The sequence below is a fragment of the Phoca vitulina genome, unplaced genomic scaffold (genome assembly GCF_004348235.1).
Source record: "Phoca vitulina isolate PV1807 unplaced genomic scaffold, GSC_HSeal_1.0 scaffold3, whole genome shotgun sequence".
Classification (NCBI taxonomy): Eukaryota; Metazoa; Chordata; class Mammalia; order Carnivora; family Phocidae; genus Phoca; species Phoca vitulina.
In genome coordinates, this window is record NW_022589706.1 from 49575689 (window position 1) to 49596912 (window position 21224).

Below are 21224 nucleotides of genomic sequence, written 5' to 3' on the forward strand. Positions count from 1 at the left end.
TTGATTTTCTGCTTAGATGATCTGTCCATTGCTGAGAGTGGAGTATTGAGGTCTCCTACAATTAACGTATTGTTATCAATATGACTCTTTATTTTGGTTAACAGTTGGCTTATGTAGATGGCTGCTCCCATGTTGGGGGCTTAGATATTTACAATTGTTAGATCTTCTTGTTGGATAGACCCTTTAAGAATGATATAGTGTCCTTCTGTGTCTCTTATTACAGACTTTAGTTTAAAATCTAATTTGTCTGATATAAGAGTTGCTACCCCAGCTTTCTTTTGAGGTCCGCTGGCACGGAAGATGAATCTCCATCCCTTCACTTTCAGTCTGGATGTATCTTTAGGTTCAAAATGAGTCTCTTGTAGGCAGCATATGGATGGGTCCTGTCTTTTTATCCAATCTGCAACCCTGTGCCGTTTTATGGGAGCATTTAGGCCATTCACGTTGAGAGTGATTATTGAAAGATATGAATTAATTGTCATCATGTTGCTTGTGAAGACGTTGTTTTTATAGATTGTCCCTGTAAATTTCTGTTGTATATCACTCTTGGGGTCTTTCTCCTTTTATAGAACCCCCCTTAATATTTCTTGCAGGGCCGGCTTAGTGGTCACATATTCTTTCAGTTTCTGCCGGTCGTGGAAGCTCTGCATCTCTCCATCCATTCTAAATGAAAGCCTTGCTGGATAAAGTATTCTTGGCTGCATGTTCTTCTCGTTTAGTACCCTGAATATGTCTTGCCAGGCCTTTCTGGCTTGCCAGGTCTCTTTGGATAGGTCTGACGTTATTCTGATGTTCCTCCCTCTGTACGTAAGGAATCTCTTCCCCCTAACTGCCCTTAAGATGGTTTCCTTGGTTCTAAGATTTGCAAGTTTTACTATTACATGCCGGGGTGTTGGCCTGTTTTCCTTGATCTTGGGAGGGGTCCTCTCTGCCTCTAGGATGCGAATGTTTGTTTCATTCCCCAGATTAGGGAAGTTCTCAGCTACGATTTGCTCAAATACATCTTCTAGTCCTCTCTCTCTCTCCACTCCCTCCAGGATTCCAATTATTCTGACATTGGAACGCTTCATGGTGTCACTTATTTCTCTGATTCTATTTTCATGGATTCTGAGTTGTTTTTCCCTGGGCTCCTCTTTTCCCTTTTTATCTATTATATTGTCTTCCAGGTCGCTTATTTGTTCTTCTGCCTCACTTACCCTAGCTGTTAGATTATCTAGATTGGATTGGATCTCATTGATAGCATTTTTAAGTTCTGCCAATTCAGCTTTCATTTCTGCCCTTAGAGACTCTATGTTGCCATTAATTGATTTCTCCATTCTAGCCATTGTCTTCACAATTGCTAACCTGAATTCCATCTCCGACATCTTGGTTATATCTGCATCCATTTGTAAATCTGCAGCATAAGTCATAATCTCTGAGTCTTTTCTATTTTGGGGGTTCCTCCTCCTAGTCATTCTGTTGATGGGTGTTTGAGGGAATGTATAGAGTCCAAATTATTGACCAGAACCCAAGCAAGATGCACCTGTTTTCTTGGGACCTTAGGGCTGCTGGCCTCTTGTTTTCCCAGCCTGTCTTCTGGGGGAGGGGCCTGCCATGCTGTTACTCAGGCAACCCTGTTTGGGCGGAGTTGCCCTGCCCCTCTGTGGTGGGAGATGGGCTCAGGGGGAATCAGTTTTGGGGACTTTTGTTCTCTGGTGGCTTTCCCTGGTGGCTTTCCCTGGTGGCTTTCCATGAGTCAGAGCAGAAGAGACTGTTTCCAACCCTCTGCCTCAGAGCAGAGAGATTGCAGTCTATTCTTCAGTGAGCTCTCCAGGCCACACCGTCTCCATTTCTGTCCGTGCTGCTATAAACTGCAGCGTCCTGGGTTGTGCACCCCTCCGCAGTGCTCCCAGTCCTGCCTCCAGGTCGGGGCATGTCTCTGCCCTTTGTGCTTCTAAAACCTCCAGCTGCACCGAGTTCACCCGCGGACCCCGCTGCTCCGGGTTTCCACCCCGGGGCCTGCAGTTCGCAGGTGCGACCCCTCCGCTCGGGGTTTCTGCCCTGGGGGCTGCCCTAAAGTCCTTTCCCCGCCGCTACCGGTCTGCGAGTCTGTGCCCCGTCCCCAGCATGCGAGGCTGCCACTCACCAGTCGTGTAGGATCCCCATGGCCAGGCACCCTCCCGCTGCCGTTTATCCTCCGATATCTGCCCGTGGAATCATGGCTCCCCGCTTCATACCTCAAAACCAACCGCCTGTGATATTCTGTTTGTAGAGATCCAGATCTTCTTACATCTCAGGCTGGTTTCGTGGGTGATCAGAGTGTCTGGTAGATATCCAGCTCAATTCCGGGGACCAGTTGAAATAGGGTCCCCTACTCCTCCGCCATCTTTCCTTCCTCCCCCCGCCATACATGTTTTCTAACTGACTTTCTGAAAGGGCTATCTTAATCTAGAACTAAGATAGTGTAAAAAATAGTGTGCAATTATCAATCATTTCCAACTTGAAAGGTGATTGTTAGATTTCTGGCACATCTAGGAACATAACATTTAAAAGGACAATGCACAAAAATTTCAACTTACCAAAGACACTATTTTTTTATTTAGGTCCATATATTCTTGTGAATATGATTTTTCAAACTTGCTGTCATAGTCAATGTTATTGACTTTAAAGCTGATGTGATGGTAGAAAGGTGTCTTCTCTGGAAAGGAGAGAAAAGACAAAATAGTTCTCACTTCCTTCATTTTGTAATTATTTTCATTCTTAAGAAGATCATGTGAAATATAATATTCTGATAAAATTGCAGTGAAATATAAATTCTGATAAAAATGCAACATTTCAATCATCTTGATTCCTAGTGATTGTTAAAATAACTTCAACAGAGCAATGTTTATTAAATTATAACACTACCCAAAGGTGTATTCAGAATTTTTAATGTAAAATTTTAATGTGCCATCTTTCAAATTTTGGCCATCTGAAGACAGATATGTTACTATGAGAAATTATATTAAAGCATAGGTAATTATCTTAGTTTTTGTGATCATCACAGATTACATTTAGGAGAATCAGTGGAGTCCTAGGTTTTATCATTTATAAAGCACTTAGAAAGTGAAAATGAATAAAAGAGAAAGTAAAATGAGTCATGACTTGTAAGTACTGCAAATTAAGTAAGTAAAATTAAAAAATTAAACTAAAAAATGTATAAAAGTAAAGCAAAGGAAAAAGTTGAGTGTTAAGCTGGACTGTACTATTTTAATACATCAAATACAGCAGAAATTAAATTTTTTCTTGCAACTTTTCTCAGATCCTGTTGTATCTCTCCATTCCAGAGACTAGGAGGGCACAATGAGAGGGAGTGCCTAACAAATTTGTTTAGAGGGAGGGAGGGAGAGAGAGAAAGAGAAAGAGGGAGGAAGAGATCGAGAGCTCAAACTCTTCCAAAAATTTGAAGAAGAGGAATACTTTCAAATTCATTTTGTGAAGCTAGTGTTACTCTGATACCAAAGCCAGGTAAGGACACTACATGAAAAGAAGACTACAGGCCAATATCCCTGATTAATATAAGTGCAAAAATCCTCAACAAAATACTACTAAACTGAATTTTTTTTAAAAGATTTTATTTATTTGACAGAGAGAGACACAGTGAGAGAGGGAACACAAGCAGGGGCAGTGGGAGAGGAAGAAGCAGGCTTCCCGTGGAGCAGGGATCCCAATGCAGGGCTCCATCCCAGGACCCTGGGGTTATGACCTGAGCCAAAGGCAGACGCTTAACGACTGAGCCACCCAGGCGCCCCCTAGCAAACTGAATTTAACAACACATTGAAAAGATCATACACCAAGACCATGTGGGATTTGTCTTGGGATGCTAGGATAGTTCAGTATACACAAATAAATAAATACACGGCATAAATAGAAAAAAAAATAAAAACCATATACTCTGATATATGCAGAAAAAGCATTTGACAAAATACAAAATTCTTTCATGTCTTAAAAGCATTCAACACATAGGTTCTAGAAGAGACATATCTCAATATAATAAAAGCCATATGTGACAAATCATAGCCAACATCATACCTAATGGTGAAAGATTAAAAGCTTTTCTTCTAAGGTCAGGAATAAGACAAGGATGCCCACTCTCATCACTCCTATTCAACATAGTATTAGAAGTCACAGCCAGAGCAATAAGTCAAGAGAAAGAAATAAAAGGCATCCAAATTGGAAAGGAAGAAATAAAATTGTCATTATTTGCAGATGATGTGATCTTATATAGAGAAAATCCTATAGATTCCAGCAAAAAATTGTTAGAACTAACCAAGTTCAGTAAAATTGAGGATACAAAATCAATACACAAAAAACAGTTGTTCTATACACCAACAATGAAACATGTGAAATAATATATGTGTATGGTGGTAACAATTTTGTAATATAAGTGTATCAAATCAATTCATTGTACATCTTCAGCTTACACAATGTTATGTGTCAATTATGTCTCAGTAAAGCAGGAAAAAGAAAATTCCAAAGAAACATAGTATTTTTGTTGTTATATATTTTTATTCATAAATACTCCATGGCTTCTTATTTTTCTATTAGAATATTTAGGGTTGAGAATCCAGACATCGAGGCAGTGTTAGGTTATATTAACTTCTTGGAATACTAAATAAATTTCAAACACTAAAGAGGAAAGCCATTGTCTAACTCTGTAACTCTGTAAGAGCACCAACCCTTAATTAGAATGTATAATGGTCAATTGACTGATGAATGGGTAAAGAAGATATGGTATATACATACAATGGAATATTACTCAGCCATAAAAAAGAGTGAAATCTTGCCATTTGCAATGACATGGATGGAGCTAGAGAGTATTTTGCTGAGTGAAATAAAGCAGTCAGATATAAACAAATGCTGCGTGATTTCACTCATATGTGGAATTTAGGAAAGAAAATAAATGAACAAAGGAAAAAAGAGAGAGAGGCAAACCAAGAAACAGACTCTTAACTATAGAGAACTGATGGTTACCAGAGGGGAGGTGGGTGGGGGGATGGGTTAAATAGATGATGGGGATTAAGGAATGCATTTGTGATGAGCATAAAAGTTAACAACACTGTATATTAACTAACTGGAATTTAAATAAAAACTTAAAAAAAAAGAAGGTATAGTGGTAAATTGAGTTTTGTTGGCATTCAGTGGAACTCACAGACTATCATAATAAAAAATTAGCTCCTTTACTTCAAATGTAACCTAGACCTTGAGCAACAAAAGACATTTATGATCTAGGATTTCTTCTAAGTGTTATTTTCATTGTTTTTTTCCTTCCTAGAAGAGTCATACTTTTCAAATAATCCAGGATACACTCAGCTAAGATTAAGAGCTCCAAGGAGAACTATGTCCTGACTGATTCTCCTCTTTATATTTTTTATTAAATTAAAAAAAAATTTCAAGTGATTTTTTTAAAAAATTGAGACATAATTGACATATATTAATTTCAGATGTACAACACAACGATTTGATGTATGTATGTATTATGAAATGATCATCACAGTAAGTCTAGTTAACATCCATCCAAATGATTTTTATGCACATTAAAAGCTTGAGAAACAAGGCTTCAATAAGTGGCTCTCAGCATGGGTTTCCAATTAGGATCACATGTGGAGTTTTAAGACTTCTCATCACATGTGCCCTTTCCCACAGAGTCTGTCTGTTCTGGGTGGGAACATCAATGTTTTATTTAAGTACTCCTGGTGATCCTAACGTGAGGCCAGGGTTAAGTATGAAGTGTCCGGAGTATATTTCAGAGAGTTGAGTTCAGCCTTTAGTTCAAGGGGAGGCAACAGGGTCTGTTTTACATGGGTTTGGTGGGGGGAGGGTCAGTGCAGCCTATGTTATCCATGCTACAGCAGAATTTTGGGGCATCTGTGGGAAGGGAATGTCCCTGAAGGCAAGGAAGGAGAGACTCAAAGTTTGGCCTCCATGTAGGAGCTTATTGCTTCCGAATCTCTCCTGAGACAAAAGACCCAGAAAGGTGGACTTTCTACCATTTCAAGGCCCTTCTGTCTGTGGCTGTGGTGGTAGCAGGTTGGGGGTCTGTACTGAAGCCATTAGAGGAACATTCTCAAGATGCAGATGTGATTTCTCTACATAATTTCACCTAAGGAAGAAACCCAGAGAAGGAAGCAGAAAGGGCAGAAATGGAAGGTTCTCAGGTAAATGTTTCCTGGGTCAGGGAGTGTCTATTCTTCTTGCAAAGCCATGGTTTTAGAATGAGCAGACATTTACTTCTGGACTTTCTGAACACCTCTGGGGTTCCTGCCTAACAAATTTGTTTCAAGGATTTTTTGGTAGTTTTTTCATAACAATAGACTCAAGTAGTTGTAATAGAGACTATAATGGCCCACCAAAGTGGAAAATACTTTTTGGCCATTTACGGGAAAAGTGTGATGACTGTGCTGTAGATTCTGAGCACTTTTAGCAAAAGGCTAGTGTGATGCTCTAAAAACTTTCCTCCATTACTGCTATTCCTCCATTATGGCACCTGGCCTACTACCTGCCATTAAATACATAGTAGTAACCCAGTGAATGCTTGTTGAATTGAATCTGGGTAGTTTCAGATACCCCTTTTCTTTATTCTTTCTTTTCTTTTCTTTTCTTTCTTTCTTTCTTTCTTTCTTTCTTTCTTTCTTTCTTTCTTTCTTTCTTTTTTCTTTTTCTTCTTTTTCTTTTTCTTTCTCTCTCTCTCTCCCTCCTCTACCTTCCTTCCTTCCTATTGATCTATTTTCTACCTATTTATCTGTCTCTTAAAAAGTTAACCAAATAGAAAACAGAACATTATATAGAGTCATGTGAAGCAGAAAAAGGTAGGTATCCGGGAATGAATATTTGTACAGTGCTTCGGTTTTTCTGGCCTCTTTATTTAAATAATAAATATGTGACAGGGTAATTATCATGAGGAGATGGCTCACTGCTCTCAGGTTTGGAGTCTGGCATAGTGAACTAGAATATCTTCAAATGGTAGTGAAAGCTTCATTCAAAGGAGGAGCATCATAAGGCTGCCTCTATATGATGCCAAAGCATCTGGATAAAAAGCATAATATTTGGTTTATCAGATTGAGATTTGGTTTATTTAGTGACAAATATGTAGACTTCTTAAAAGTGTCTTTCTGATTTAATGTTTTAGTTCATACAAGATATTGTGACATCAGGTATGTAGCCTTAAGGTGAAAAACCAATGACTTTTATAAAGATAAGCCCTATCAAACACTTTACACAGTCTCAGGAGGGTCTAGTCTTGTTCCCACAGGTTTACTATGACTTCAGAAAACTTACATTATTAACAAAACTTACTTATTCTTATGCACAAGTATTTAATTTGGGATTTTTTCTTTTTAAGAAGTTTTTAAGTTGCTAAAGTTTATAATTTCTGGGAAATAGGTATTATTATGAGTAATTCTAAGAGTGAGTTCTTAAATACATTAGAATTTTATTTTCTTATTCAACAAAATAATTATTCTCTTGTGGGAATGTAGAAATATTTTTTTCCTATAAAAAGGCCCTCGTTCTTGAAAAGTTAGAAAATAGTGGGTTAAAGAAAGTGACAAGAACAGCACACAGCAAATTTGGCACAAAGTGCTGTTTATAAGAAAGATTGATCTTGAGGAACCCATAATTTTTTTGTATTTTATGTAAAATATAAACAAAATTTGTATTTGTACTGACCTTTTAGATTTCATCCTTCAATAGGAAATATTCTAGTTTTTAGGAAGAATTTTATTAGAAGAAAACATTACATGAAGAAAAAATTATAGGCTTTGAAACAAAAAATCTTAGCTTAGAATCCCATATTCTGGGCTTTTATATTTGTTTGTTAACTTATTGATTATCTCTTCAAAAAGTTACAAGTTCAGCAAAGGTAGGAACTATGGTTTATTCATCAACATATTCCCAGAACCCAAATCTTTAGCAGGAATTAAAAAAAGAGTACACCAAATCCCTGGGTTTAGAATACCCTAAGCCAAAGGTTACTAAAGAAGTTTGCAATCAATATTATTAACCTTAAGAAATTCTCTCTGCTAAATAATGTTGTCTGACTTCTTTCCTTCCCCCATTCTCAAAATTCTTAATTTTCCCAATAATAGAATCAATAATTCTATGTGATTAGAAAGTCAGACACAATGAGTACTTACCATAAATGACAAAATAAACAATGAGTCCAATGATTACTGCAGCAATAACCAGCATTAAGATACCCAGGGTAATCTTTCCACATGTTGTGAGTTTCATTTTTGTGTTTGACTCTGTCCCTCTGAGCAGAAAGAATAGGAAATCAAGTGTTAATATGAGCAGGATATAGGACACTCTCAGAAATAAATATAGACTTGATGTGAAGTATAAAATGGATTATTTTACATTATGGATTCATTGGACTGATGAGCTTGGAAAACATGTAGAACTAGTAAATATAATATTTGGTCTGCTTATTTTTCAGCACATATGAATAATAATGGTAATACTAAAATCAAAATTCATTCATTTAGCAAATACTTGTAGATGTTCTACTATGGACTAGGTACAGTAGTAGGAACAAAGATCTCTTTCCTTATGGATATTACATTTTACTGAGGGGAAATAGCCAACAAGGTATAATGAATAAATAATAATATATATTGATATATATAATTAATAAATAAGATATATAACTGGTAAAAAGATCTTAGGTGCTATAGGAAAAGTAGAGCTAGGTAAAGATCAGAAATGTGGGAGTGTGTGTGAGATGATGGTGGCAGGATATGATATTAAATAGAGCAGTCAGGTTAGGCCTCCTGGGAAGGTAAAATCTGAGAGACTTGAAACAGAAGATGTTGTTGGCCATACAGGTATCTGGAATGTTATAGGCAGATGGAACAACTCCACAGAGGCCATGAGGGAGAGGTATGCCTAGAAGGGCATGTTAGGAAGGCAGTGTGACTGAAGCAGTGAATGAGGAAAACAGTAATGAGGGAGTAATTATGAGAGGTACCAAGGCCTTGGTCATACAGGGCTCTGTGGGTCATTGTAATAATTTTGGCTTTTTCTCTGAGTGAAATGTGATTTTTAGGGGGCTTTGGGCAGAACACTATGATGATCTGATCTCATTTCTTAATGGGATCTCCCTGACTGCTTTGTGGAAAGTAAATTATAGAGGGCAAGGGTGGAAGCAGAACCACAAGATAGGAAATGATTATAACAATTCAAGCACAAGATGATGTTGTAGAGTGGTAGAGGTGGAGGAAATGAAAAGTGTTTGAATTTGGATATGTTTTAAGTATAGAATTGGTAGGATAGAGTCTGGGATAGTAATATAAATTTGGCATTCTTCAACATATAGATTAGGATCTGAGACTAGAAGAGATTCTCAGGGGAGTAAGTATAGATAGAGAAGACCAGGATATGGTCACTGGAGCACTCCATATTAAGAGATGAGGAAGAAGAGGAAGACCAAGCAAAGAAGACTGAGAGGGAGCAACTAGCAAAGGTTGGAGGAAAAGCAAGAGAAAGTAGTGTCCTGGAAACCAATAGCAGTGTATCAGGGATAAGGAAGGGAAACAACTGTGTCAAATGTTGCTGGTAGCTCAAGATAAGCAAATGAGCATTGAAAATTGACCATTGGATTAGCATTATAGAGGTAACTAATGATCTTGATGCAAGAAGTTTTAGGAGTGGCAGGGGAAGAGAATGGTTAGAGATGGTTTCAAAGAGAATGGATGTAGAGGGACCAGAGACAGTGACCACTGACCATTCTTTCAAAGATTTTGCTGAAAAAAGGTAATAAAGAAATGGAACTATACATGGTGAAGGAATGGGATCAAGAGAAATTTTATAAGATAATAGTTTAATAAACCTCCATATATCCATCACACAAATTTAAGAACTGTGAACACCTTATAATATTTCATCTATTTTTCTGGAACATTTTCAAGTAGTTGCAGAAAAATAATTGCATCATGACATTCACCCTTAAATATTTTATTTCCCCTCTAAAAAATAAGAATATTAAAAAAATATGACCATTGTAATACCTAACGAAATTACCAATAATTCCTGAACAGCCTCTATCACCAAGTTCATATTCAAATATCTCTAGTTGTCCTCAATTGTCTTCTACAATTTTTTTGTTGTTGTTGAACAAAAGTCAAATCAAAATCTTCACATTGCATTTGGTTACTATACTTCTTACCTTTTCAAATCTAGAACAGCTTCAATACTCTGCCCTCATTTTAAAATTTTTCATGACATTGATTTATTAAAGGCTCTGGTTCAGTTATCTTACAGGATACTCCACCTCAGAGGAAGAGAAGAAGTTTGTGTATTTGTGTTTCAAAATTTTTTAATTAAATGTTTTTTATTTTGTGACAATTAGACTCATATGTTGCAAGAAATAATACAGAGGGATCTCTGGTATATTTTACTCAGTTTCCGCCAATGGTAACAAATTGCAAAACTATAACACAGTATCATAATTGGGATATCTATAATGATATGGCCAAGATACCTAACATGTCCATCACAAGGGTCCCTCATGTTGTTGTTGTTGTTGTTTATAGCCGCATCTACTTGCCTTCAGTCCCCTTACCCTCCTTAACTCCCTGGCAACCACTAGTCTCTTCTTTTCTATAATTTTGTCATTTCAAGAATGTTATATAATTGGAATCCTACAATATGCAACTTTTTAGATTTTGCTTTTTATCACTCAGCAAAATTCTCTGGTGATTCATTCAGGTTGTTGCATATATCAATAGCTGTTTAAAAATTTTTTTTTCAAAAATTGCTGTTAAATGTACTAACTCTTTCTTAGATATGTCATTTGCAAATATCTTCTCTCATTCCATAGGCTGTCTTTTAGTTTTGTTGATTGTTTCCTTTGCTGTACAGAAGCTTTTTATTTCGATGTAGTCCCAATAGTTTATTTTTGCTTTTGTTTCCCTTGCCTCAGGGGACTTATCTAGAAAAAAGTTGCTATGGCCGATGTCAGAGACATTACTGCTTATGCTCTCTTCAAGGATTTTTATGGTTTCAGGTCTCACATTTAGGTCCCTAATCCATTTTGATTTTATTTTGTGTATGGTATAAGAAAGTGGTCCAGTTTTATTCTCTTGGATGTAGCTGTCCAGTTTTCCCAACACCATTTGCTGAAGAGACTCTCTTTTTCCCATTGGATATTCTTGCTTCCTTTGTCAAAGATTAATTGACAATATAATTGTGGCTTTATTTCTGGGCTCTCTATTCTGTTCTATTGATCTATGTGTCTATTTTTGTGCCAGTCCCATAATATTTTGATTACTACAGCTTTGTAATACTTTTGAAATCTGGGATTATGATACTTCCAGTTTTGTTCTTCTTTCTCAAGATTGCTTTGGTTATTCAGGTTCTTTTTGTTTCCTTACAAATTTTAGGATTATTTGTTCTGGTTTTGTGAAAAATGCTGTTGGTGTTTTGATAGGGATTGCATTAAATCTGTAGATTGCTTTGAGTGGTATGGACATTTTAACATTATTTGTTCTCCAGATCCATGAGCACTTAGTATCTTTCCATTTCTTTGTGTCATCTTTGATTTCTTTCATTGATGGATGTTTTATAGTTATCAGAGTATGGGTCTTTCACCTCCTTGGTGAAGTTTATTCCTAGGTATCTTATTATTCTTGGTGCAGTTGTAAATGGACTATATTGTTATTTGAAGTGAGTTTCTTGTAGACAACATATAGTTGGGTTATATTTTTAAATCCATTTTGTTAATATCTGTCTTTTACAGGTGTATTTAGACAATTTACATTTAGTGTAATTATGAGTATTTTAGGGCTCAACTCTGCCTTTCAAATATCTTAATCAAAACATCTTTAAGAAACTCTGGGAGATGATTCATCATTATTCATAGACTCATGGGATTGTTAAAGGCATGGGATGACATACACAGTTTGGAAACAGTAGTTGGATAGGGTAAGAGAATAACAATAATAAAAGCTTTTAGAATAAACTATCATATTATTTATGAATTGGGAGCAACTTTAATCCAATGTATTTATGTTTCAATATAGTTTAATGTTTTTCTTTGGAGCACACAAAATGTGGGTGGAAGAAATGCCTCTTTACAAGTTAAGTAATTTATTGTATTCATGTTTATTAAGCATTTTCTATGTGTAAGACATTGTGCTAGGCAAGGGGTATACAATGATGAACAAGATCACTAATAAATGTAAACTACAAGAACTGTAAAATATTAGTTTTGTTTTATATACTTATATACTATATTATTATACTTATTTGCAAGTATACTGGTAGTACTAGTTTGGGCTGCCATAACAAAGTACCACAGACTGGGTGGCTTCAACAACAGAAATTTATTTTCTCACAGTTCTGGAGGCTAGAAGTCTGAGATAAAGGTGTTGGCAGGTTTGGTTTCTTCTGAGGCCTCTCTCCTTGGCTTATAGATGACTGTTTTTCCTCCTTATGTCTTCACATCATCTTCCCTCTGTACATATCTGTGTCCTAATTTTCTTTCTTTCTTTTTTTCTGGCTTAGACAACACAAAAATTTATTTTCTCACAGTTCTTGAGACCAGAAGGCTGAGATCAAGGTGTTGGCAGGGTTGGTTTCTCCTGAGGTTTCCCTCCTTGGTTTGTATATGGCCATAGTTTTCACATGGTCTTCCCTTTGTGTACGTCTGTGTCCAAATTTCCTCTTTTTATAAGGACATCAGCCACACTGCTTTGGGCCCACTTTAATGACTTCCCATAATTTAATTACCTCTCTAGAGACCCTATCTCCAAATACAGTCAGATTCTGAGGTTACTAGGGGTTAGGATTTTGACATATGAATTTTGAGGGGACACAATTCAGTCAGTAACATATTTTTGGATTATATTATATACTTGATATTATATATTTTACATTTTATATATAATATACCCATATGTACAACACTCCATATATGCTTGTATGCTTGTGTGTATGTATGCTTGATATATCCATATCAATATATGTTGAAATGACCATACTAAATATTGATTAGTTTGAAATACCTACATTTATTTGATTTTTGTTTGAAAACAGAATCAAGTACCTATAAAAAATTTACTTTTCATTACTTAATAGTCATTCCCTGAAGAGATGATACTCCCTAAAGAGCTAACATTAATTAGATATTCAATGCAGGTGAAATTTTCAAGTCTTATGTTTTTAGAAATTTCATTTTACTTAAAAACCACTTTGACCATTTAAATATATTCCAAATTATGTTTTAACCTTGCACATAAAAATTAATATCTTAATATTTCTATGAAAGTATGATGCCAATGAACATTTTTCGTTCATAATAAAATAAAAATCCCTAAAAGGCACTTCACTATGACAAGTGTTTTCCTCTAAATATCTACAATCTGACCAACTCAATGAGTCTAGAAGAGTGTTTAAAATTTTGGGGAAAAAATAAATGACTAATTTATATAGTAAAACCCTGGTAACTTACAATCCTGTTATCCTAAAGCAGCTTCTTCCACTCCCACATATGTATGCCTGTATATTTTACTCAATACAGCTTGCCATGGAATAAGCCTCAATGAAAATGTGATGATTGTAGTATGAAATTGGTGGCAAAATCTTGGAGTATATTTTTTATTCATCTCAACTGTGTCCTTCTAATAGATCTATCTAAAAAATGCTGGTTTTGTAGGTTTAAAAACTTGAATATTGGTAATTTTATAATAAATCACCCTATAGGAACACAGGTACATTTTATTTATTGTTTCCTCTTGTCATAAGCTGATATAAAAGTGATTCTTGTAAACAAGAATTTGTTTAATAGGGAGATTGACTTCAATCTTCCCTTCAGTGTAAAGTTCCTAAAATGAGAGACACATAGCCTCTTGGAACTGGAAGGGACTTTGCAAATCACCCATTCTGGTTTCCTAATTTTAAGAGGACATGTAGGACAATATTTTCTCTTTAGCACTTTCAAACCTAGGGAAGGTAAGCATTCTAGGTAGAGATTTGTCCTTTGGTTATTATCAGCATAGTTAGGGTTAGAGTTAGGATTAGGATTCTTTTCTGATCTCTAGAAGGAAAATTAAATTGTATAGGCCACTCTAACATGCAACTCTCACTTATCTTACAGCCAAAATCTGAGATCACTACCGTGACTTTACTATCTTGATTCACAAATGTAAAATTTTGGTTAATGAATAAAAATTAATTTTAAAGGCAAATGAACTAAGTGTTTCTGTCATTCTTACCTGAGTTTTCTAAGATGCAGATGTTCTTCCTATTTGCAAAGGGTTTTATTGATTTGGAAGGTAGTTTCCCCTGTGTGTGTGTGCATGTGCGTGCATGTGTGCGTGCACATGTATGTGTATGTGTGTGTATTCCTGAATTCAAAAGGAAAATTAAACTTTGTCAATATCCAGTTCTTTTAAGTACTCCTCTAAAAACAATGCCAGACATACAAATTCCATTTTCCCAAAGTATTATTATGTAGAATATTGGTTGAAAATAGACTACTTATTTGACAGAAATTGGGTCTTGGGTGTAGTTAACGAGCAATAGAAGAACTTGTTTTGATTTCAGTAACATGCCTTAATTTTTTCTAATTGTTTTATTTATTCACCAAGTATATCCTGAAGCTATTCAGGTGCAATAATGAAATGGTAATGATATTGAGGATTATTTAGCAATTTCAGAAAAAGTGGCTTTCTGGTGAGTTGTACTTTTTATTAATTCTTTGAATGGATGAAACCAGAGTCTATCTACATATTATTTCTCACATACTGTTTATGGAGCACAAGGAGTTGATTGAATTAACATGGACATAAAACACATTAGAGCCAAGATAAAACATTTTTACTAGACTTTTGTTAATTCATTAGGATTAACAGTAGCAATTTGGAAAACATTTCTGGGATTCTCTTATAGCTAATTAAGCTAAATGTTAATGTGAATATGTAAAGTGACTGATTATTAAAGCTGTTTATTGTGAAGTTACATTCTGCACAATATATTAAACTGTTCCCCTAGAATCTAGATGTTGTCAAGATACGGCAACCAGAAAAGTTATCTGAGGATTTTATTAAAAATACGAGCCAGGCTCAGTGGGTTTATCAAGGTATTGATTTTTTGGAGTGCTAGGAAACACTGTCATGTGTATGTGAACATTTATCTTTGTCTTAATTTGATTAGCTTACGAATCAAAACATAAAAAGTATTTGTTCATCTGTGTGTACCATGGAACAAGTCAGCATGTTTGTTTGACTTTCAGGCCAACTGCTATCTGAGCATATGGCACAGCTAATGGGAAGAAATGAAATCCCCTATTCTTGTTTCCAACTAAAACTTTATTATTTTTTATTTAATTATTTTTCCTTTTCACAAATATTTTTTTCCAACTAAAATTTTAAATCACACCACTAAAAATGTCTAGCAGTGAAGCATTTTGATGTTTCAATTATTAAAAATTAAGACTTAAACTTTCATCTACCACAACCTAAAGGTAAAATAGCATATTGTGAACATAAATATTAATGTCTCTATTGTCAGCATACATCATTAGAAATAGATACATATAAACTATCTTGTATTCTTTTAATTAAAAAAATTCTTTTTAAAAGTAAAATTCCCCAATTTTACTTCAGCAGTTTCAACATACTTTTCATGAATGCTTTAATTTTGCTGGAAAGATTTCTCACAAAAATTAACAAGCAAAACAGATTCTAATGATTAAAATTTATCAATCTTATTCATTCTTATTTTTCTTTTATTTGGGATATATATTGCTCCTATTTTTTTAAAATATTTTTATTTATTTATTTGAGGGAGAGTGTGAGGGAGAGAGAGCACAAGTGGGTCAGAGGGAGAAGCAGACTCCCCAGTGAGCAGGGAGCCCTACGCAGGGCTCGATCCCCGGGACTCCAGGATCATGACCTGAGCCATAAGGCAGTCGCTCAACTAACTGAACCACCCAGGCTCCCTATATTGCTCTTATTTTTATAAAAATCGTTACTTTAAGAATTTTAAAATACAAATGAAATGAACTAGTTTGATCCCTTCAGAGACTTTCCCTGAGGAGCAAGGGTAAGCCCTCCTGCCCCCCACCCGCCGTCAGCCTACCTGTTCTTCAGGGGTGCCCATGCACGCTGTCCCTGAGGAGCCTCTCCCTTTGCTGTATTCTCCTTGAGTGCCATGTGGCACAGTCCTTCTCCACCTACGTAGCTTACATCATTCTGTGACTTTTATGTGTTTTATGATAATGATAATACTTAGCACTCATATAACTCCTCCTCTTCAAAGTGCTTTTTGAACATTTACTAATTAATTTTATATTAGTAAAACGCACTCCATAAATAATAAATAATCCTATGAGCCAAATGGAGGCAAAATTTAAAACTCTCATCTGTTGTGACTGAGGAAGCAATTGAGTCACCTGGTTTGAGACGGATAGTGAGTCTTTTCTCAGTTTTGCATTTTGTGAATTTGGAGACAAGTGGCTGCTCTTCTCACTCTTTAGAATCCACTTCCAAAGATTGTGGCAATTTCTTTATTGCTTTTTGGTGGAAGACCAATGGCTCTCCAAGTTCTAACCCTACATTAGGATCTGAATGATCTCCAATTTATAATTGTCTTCAACCTCCTTCAACCCATAGATCATCCTTTCATGAATTCCTCTATGAAATTTTTACTGCTGGGCGCCTGGGTGGCTCAGTTGGTTAAGCGACTGCCTTCGGCTCAGGTCATGATCCTGGAGTCCCAGGATCGAGTCCCGCATCGGGCTCCCTGCTCGGCAGGGAGTCTGCTTCTCCCTCTGACCCTCCTCCCTCTCATGCTCTCTCTCTCTCATTGTCTCTCTCACAAATAAATAAAAAAATCTTAAAAAAAAAAAAAAAAGAAATTTTTACTGCTATCCTAATACTAGCACCCATTAATTTTTTTGTGTGTCCTGAAATCCAAAGGGTGTTGCTTTTTATTAAAAATATATATGGGTTTAACCAATAATCTTTCAAGTTTTGGATAGCATTCCTGTTCTTAGCAGCCAATTTAGATATTGGTGTGGAGACTAGAAAGGACACATCCTAATGTTTAGCCACCTGGAAGAGAAAGAACTTGCCAGAGGCCAGGGACCAGCAATAAGGAAGAATCTAGTTATTCTGGGAGAGAAGGCTTCCTTGGGGAACCTGATTATATGATCAAGTAGAATCATTGTTCTACCTATGCTACCTCCTTTTTTCTCAAACATGTAAAGGGAAAGATAATCAGAAAAGTCATATTTGCATTAGAATGAAAAAGAAACATCATAGTAGTTCTTCTATCAGTTATTAATAGGACCTTGATCAGATAGATATATTTGCATTCTTAAAAAATTTCCGTTTTAATTATATTTGAGCATTCCAAGACTCTATGCTTTTGCCCATGTCCTCAAAATATCCAGTATGTTCTCACTCTCATTTGTCTTTGTAAACCTATTCATTTTTTTAAGATTTATTTATTATTTTAGAGAGAGAGAGAGAGACTGGGGAGGAGGGGCAGAGGGAGAGAATCTCCAGCAGACTCCCTATGGAGTATGGAGACCGACATGGGGCTCGATCTCATGACCCTGAGATCAGGATCCTGAGATCATGATCAGAGCCAAAACGGAGCCAAAACAAAGAGTTGGACACTTAGCCAACTAAGCCACTCAGGCCCCCCAATCCTAATCATTCTTTATGGTTAGCTCAATCCTTACTTTTTCCATGTGGACTTCTCAAAATATACTGCTTTATCATCTGATGCTCACAAACTCCTGGAATCTTGCACCTTGCTGAGTTACTTGTGCCATCATGGTATTTAAGCCCTTAAGTAGAGAGACTTCACAATGTATTGAGGTGGAGAGACGCTGAAGTAATTTTGCTTAGTTTGGAGGTGACTGAGAGTAGTGGGGTCCATTTATTCTATGCCTCTAAGAAGTGTGCAGAAAATGTGAGAAAGCTGGTTGACCTGTTGGAAACTGTGCCAGCAGTTAGTAGCATAATTTGTGGAGTCTGAATCCAAGATAAAAATGGGAAACTGGACATCTGAGAGGACAGGTGTGGAGGGCTGATAATGTCTGCAGACCAGCTGGGGCAATGGGCCCCTCCAGAGAGGATAGTCTGGACAATGATGACTGGAGATCAGCCCCATAGCCCCAGTCCTTTGACACTATGTAACTTAGAATACCTGGAACTTAGGTAATGGGACAGAATATGGTAACTTGCCTGAGAAAACCCCAAACTATCTGGGAAAACCCTGGATTGATTAAATCTACCAAGAATAGAGTGTATAGTTAACACTATTAGGCGGAATGGGGGTTTGAAAGAGACATAATTAAGAAAACTACTTTTGGTGGGGGGCATACTTCAGTTTATTGCAAGGAAATATATCAGCTAGAGTAGCAAGTTTGAGTGTGAACTTTAAAACTGAGGCAGCTTTTAAGTTATACAGAAAAGAGATTTTCAGAAAAGTTTTAGTTTTTAAGCAATAAGATGTTTAGAACTACTAAGGAAAGACATAGGACAGTAGCTCTAAGAAATTATATAGAACAAAGATGCCACAGAAAATCTAAAAGTAGTTTTTTTCTTGTTACAACTCTAAGTGTCCACTTTAAAAGCTATTGTTAAAAATAACCAACTATAGGATTGAAATGAGAAAGGTTTAAAAACTAGTTTTAAAACAGTATTAACTGGGAGGGGGGTGGGAGGATGGGTTGGCCTGGTGATGGGTATTGAGGAGGGCACGTTCTGCATGGAGCACTGGGTTTTATGCACAAACAATGAATCATGGAACACTATATCTAAAACTAATGATGTAGTGTATGGGGATTAACATAACAATAAAAAATTAAAAAAAAAACAGTATTAACTGATACAATGACATATAAACTAAGAAAACTTAAAATCTTTTGGTAATTACCATGAAGCAGCATAAAATGATGTTAAAGATAAAATATAAAGTGAATAAGGCAGAATACAAAGTAGTTTTGTATTATTGTTAAAGGAGGTCATGGAGAGGAAGTAACTGCGGGTTGACCCTGGAGCAAAGTGAGCAATCAGGGGCTCCTTACCCCCCCCCCCATCCTTGGACCCTACCCTCTGCCCATGGTTCCCACAGTGGGAGCCATATTCAAGGTCGCAGACTTGAGAGAAAAATGTGTTGAGACCTTCTGGACAGAATATGTGGCTGAATCCAGTTGATGCCTCTACATAATCTGTTAAGATTCTGGCCCCTGATGTAGAGATCTACTCTGGACCAGGTGCCTAAGACAAGCCTCATGTGTAAGTTCCCTAGCTTCTTAAAACTGTCACCTACCCATATGGAGTGGTTTGCCTCTTCCTTCTGTCGTACTGTGTCCTCTGTGTATAGGGGTCAGTTTGCGAATCAACAATTATGATTACAAACCAAGTAAAATTATATATATGTTTAGAAGAAAACTGGAAGAGAATATGAAAAAGTGAAAATTGATATAATTGTCAGTGTCACTTTTTTTAAGCTTTTAATTCCTTCCCATTATTTTATTTTTTCAAATATTTATTTATTTTAGAGAGCAGAGAGAGAGAGAGAGCACATGCATGCATGCACGCAAGTGAGCGTGGGGGGTGGAGGGGCAGAGGGAGAGGGAGAGAAATCCTCAAGTGGACTCCTGGCTTGGGCAATCCCATCACCCAAGACTATGACCTGAGCCAAAATAAAGAGCCACCCAGGTACCCCTCTTTCCCATTACTATAACATTACTTACAAGGTAACATTCTTTGAAAATGAAGGAATGTTTAAAATTTTTTTTGGCCTATTCATTTATAGCCACTTTTAACACTTCAGGTGAAAATTTTAAAGTGAATCTCCTTTAAAAGTAAGTATAAAGTACATATTATGCACTTTTCTATCCAGTTTTCAAATAGAAAACATTTAACAAAAGGAAGGTTGGGAAAGCCACAAAGGATAAAATAGAAAAATACCTCAATGTTTAAAAGGCACTTAGGAAGCTTTCTCTTTTTCGCCACCATCCTGCTCTGCGTGGCTGACTGCTCGCCATGTCTTCTCACAAGACTTTCAGAGTCAAGCGATTCCGGGCCAAGAAACAAAAGCAGAATCGTCCCATTCCCCAGTGGACTTGGATGAAAACTGGTAATAAAATCAGGTACAACTCCAAGAGGAAGCACTGGAGAAGAACCAAGCTGGGTCTATAAGGCGTCACACATCATGAGGTGACACACTTAATTGGCACACATATTTAATTACTCTGCGTGAAGATCATGTGTTCTATCATTCTGTAAACATCCTTCCTACCCAGCCATAGACTTGTCTTATCATGGAAGTGATTTTGCTCTGTGACTATGCCTCTGCACCAGTAGGTTTGTTCAGTAATAAATGTGAGAACTTTTGGCTCTAAATAAATAAATAAATAAATAAATAAATAAATAAATAAATGGCACTTAGGAAAGAGGAAATATTTTGGTTTTTAAACATAATAAGCCATTTTAGAAGACACTCTTCTGTGTAAAAATTTTTATTTACAATACCAAGAAAACTAGTTTAAGAGGTAATCCTGGAATACATGCAATTCATAGTTTGAAAAGTAGTATTTATAGATTTTATTAATATATATGTGTATATTCATTGTTGATAATTCATATTTTAAACTATTTTTATAAAAATTGTCTAGTAAAAACAAATATTAGTCAAGTTCTCTATTTTTACCTGAGAATACTTAAAAAAATTTTTTTTTGCTAATGTGCATATGATTGTGTTTCCATGGATATATATAATTCTTTTAAGTTCCTAAGTGTATATATTTGAAAGTGTTTTTTTTTTAATTTTTTTATTGTTATGTTAATCCCCATACATTACATCATTAGTTTTAGATATAGTGTTCCATGATTCATTGTTTGTGCATAACACCCAGTGCTCCATGCAGAACGTGCCCTCCTCAATACCCATCACCAGGCTAACCCATCCTCCCACCCCCCTCCCCTCTAGAACCCTCAGTTTGTTTTTCAGAGTCCATCGTCTCTCATGGTTCTTCTCCCCCTCCGATTTCCCCCCCTTCATTCTTCCCCTCCTGCTACATTCTTCTTCTTCTTTTTTTCTTTCTTAACATATATTGCATTATTTGTTTCAGAGGTACAGATCTGAGATTCAACAGTCTTGCACAATTCACAGCGCTTACCAGAGCACATACCCTCCCCAATGTCCATCACCAAGTCACCCCATCCCTCCCACCCCACCCCCCA

At 36.3% G+C, this 21224-nt stretch overlaps 2 protein-coding genes across 2 annotated transcripts in view; one reads left to right on the forward strand and one right to left on the reverse strand.

Moving 5' to 3' along the window:
- LOC116629135 (transmembrane protease serine 11C-like) overlaps positions 1-16172 on the reverse strand; it is a 61165-nt gene extending 44993 nt beyond the window's left edge. Inside the window, exons 1-3 of the mRNA XM_032399435.1 lie at positions 16099-16172; positions 8154-8272; positions 2559-2677 (exon numbers count right to left, since the gene is read on the reverse strand). Coding sequence (XP_032255326.1) covers positions 2559-2677; positions 8154-8272; positions 16099-16172 — 312 coding nt within the window. The remainder of the gene's footprint in view (positions 1-2558; positions 2678-8153; positions 8273-16098) is intronic.
- A 3852-nt stretch (positions 16173-20024) lies between these two features.
- LOC116628018 (60S ribosomal protein L39-like) lies at positions 20025-20180 on the forward strand. Its single transcript, XM_032398058.1, has one exon. The coding sequence runs from the start codon at positions 20025-20027 to the stop codon at positions 20178-20180; it is 156 nt and encodes a 51-aa protein (XP_032253949.1).
- Positions 20181-21224: the final 1044 nt, after the last annotated feature.

Coding starts and splice junctions, on each gene's coding strand:
- LOC116628018 (XM_032398058.1), top strand. CDS start 20,025: ATGTCTTCTCACAAGACTTTCAGAGTCAAGCGATTCCGGGCCAAGAAA.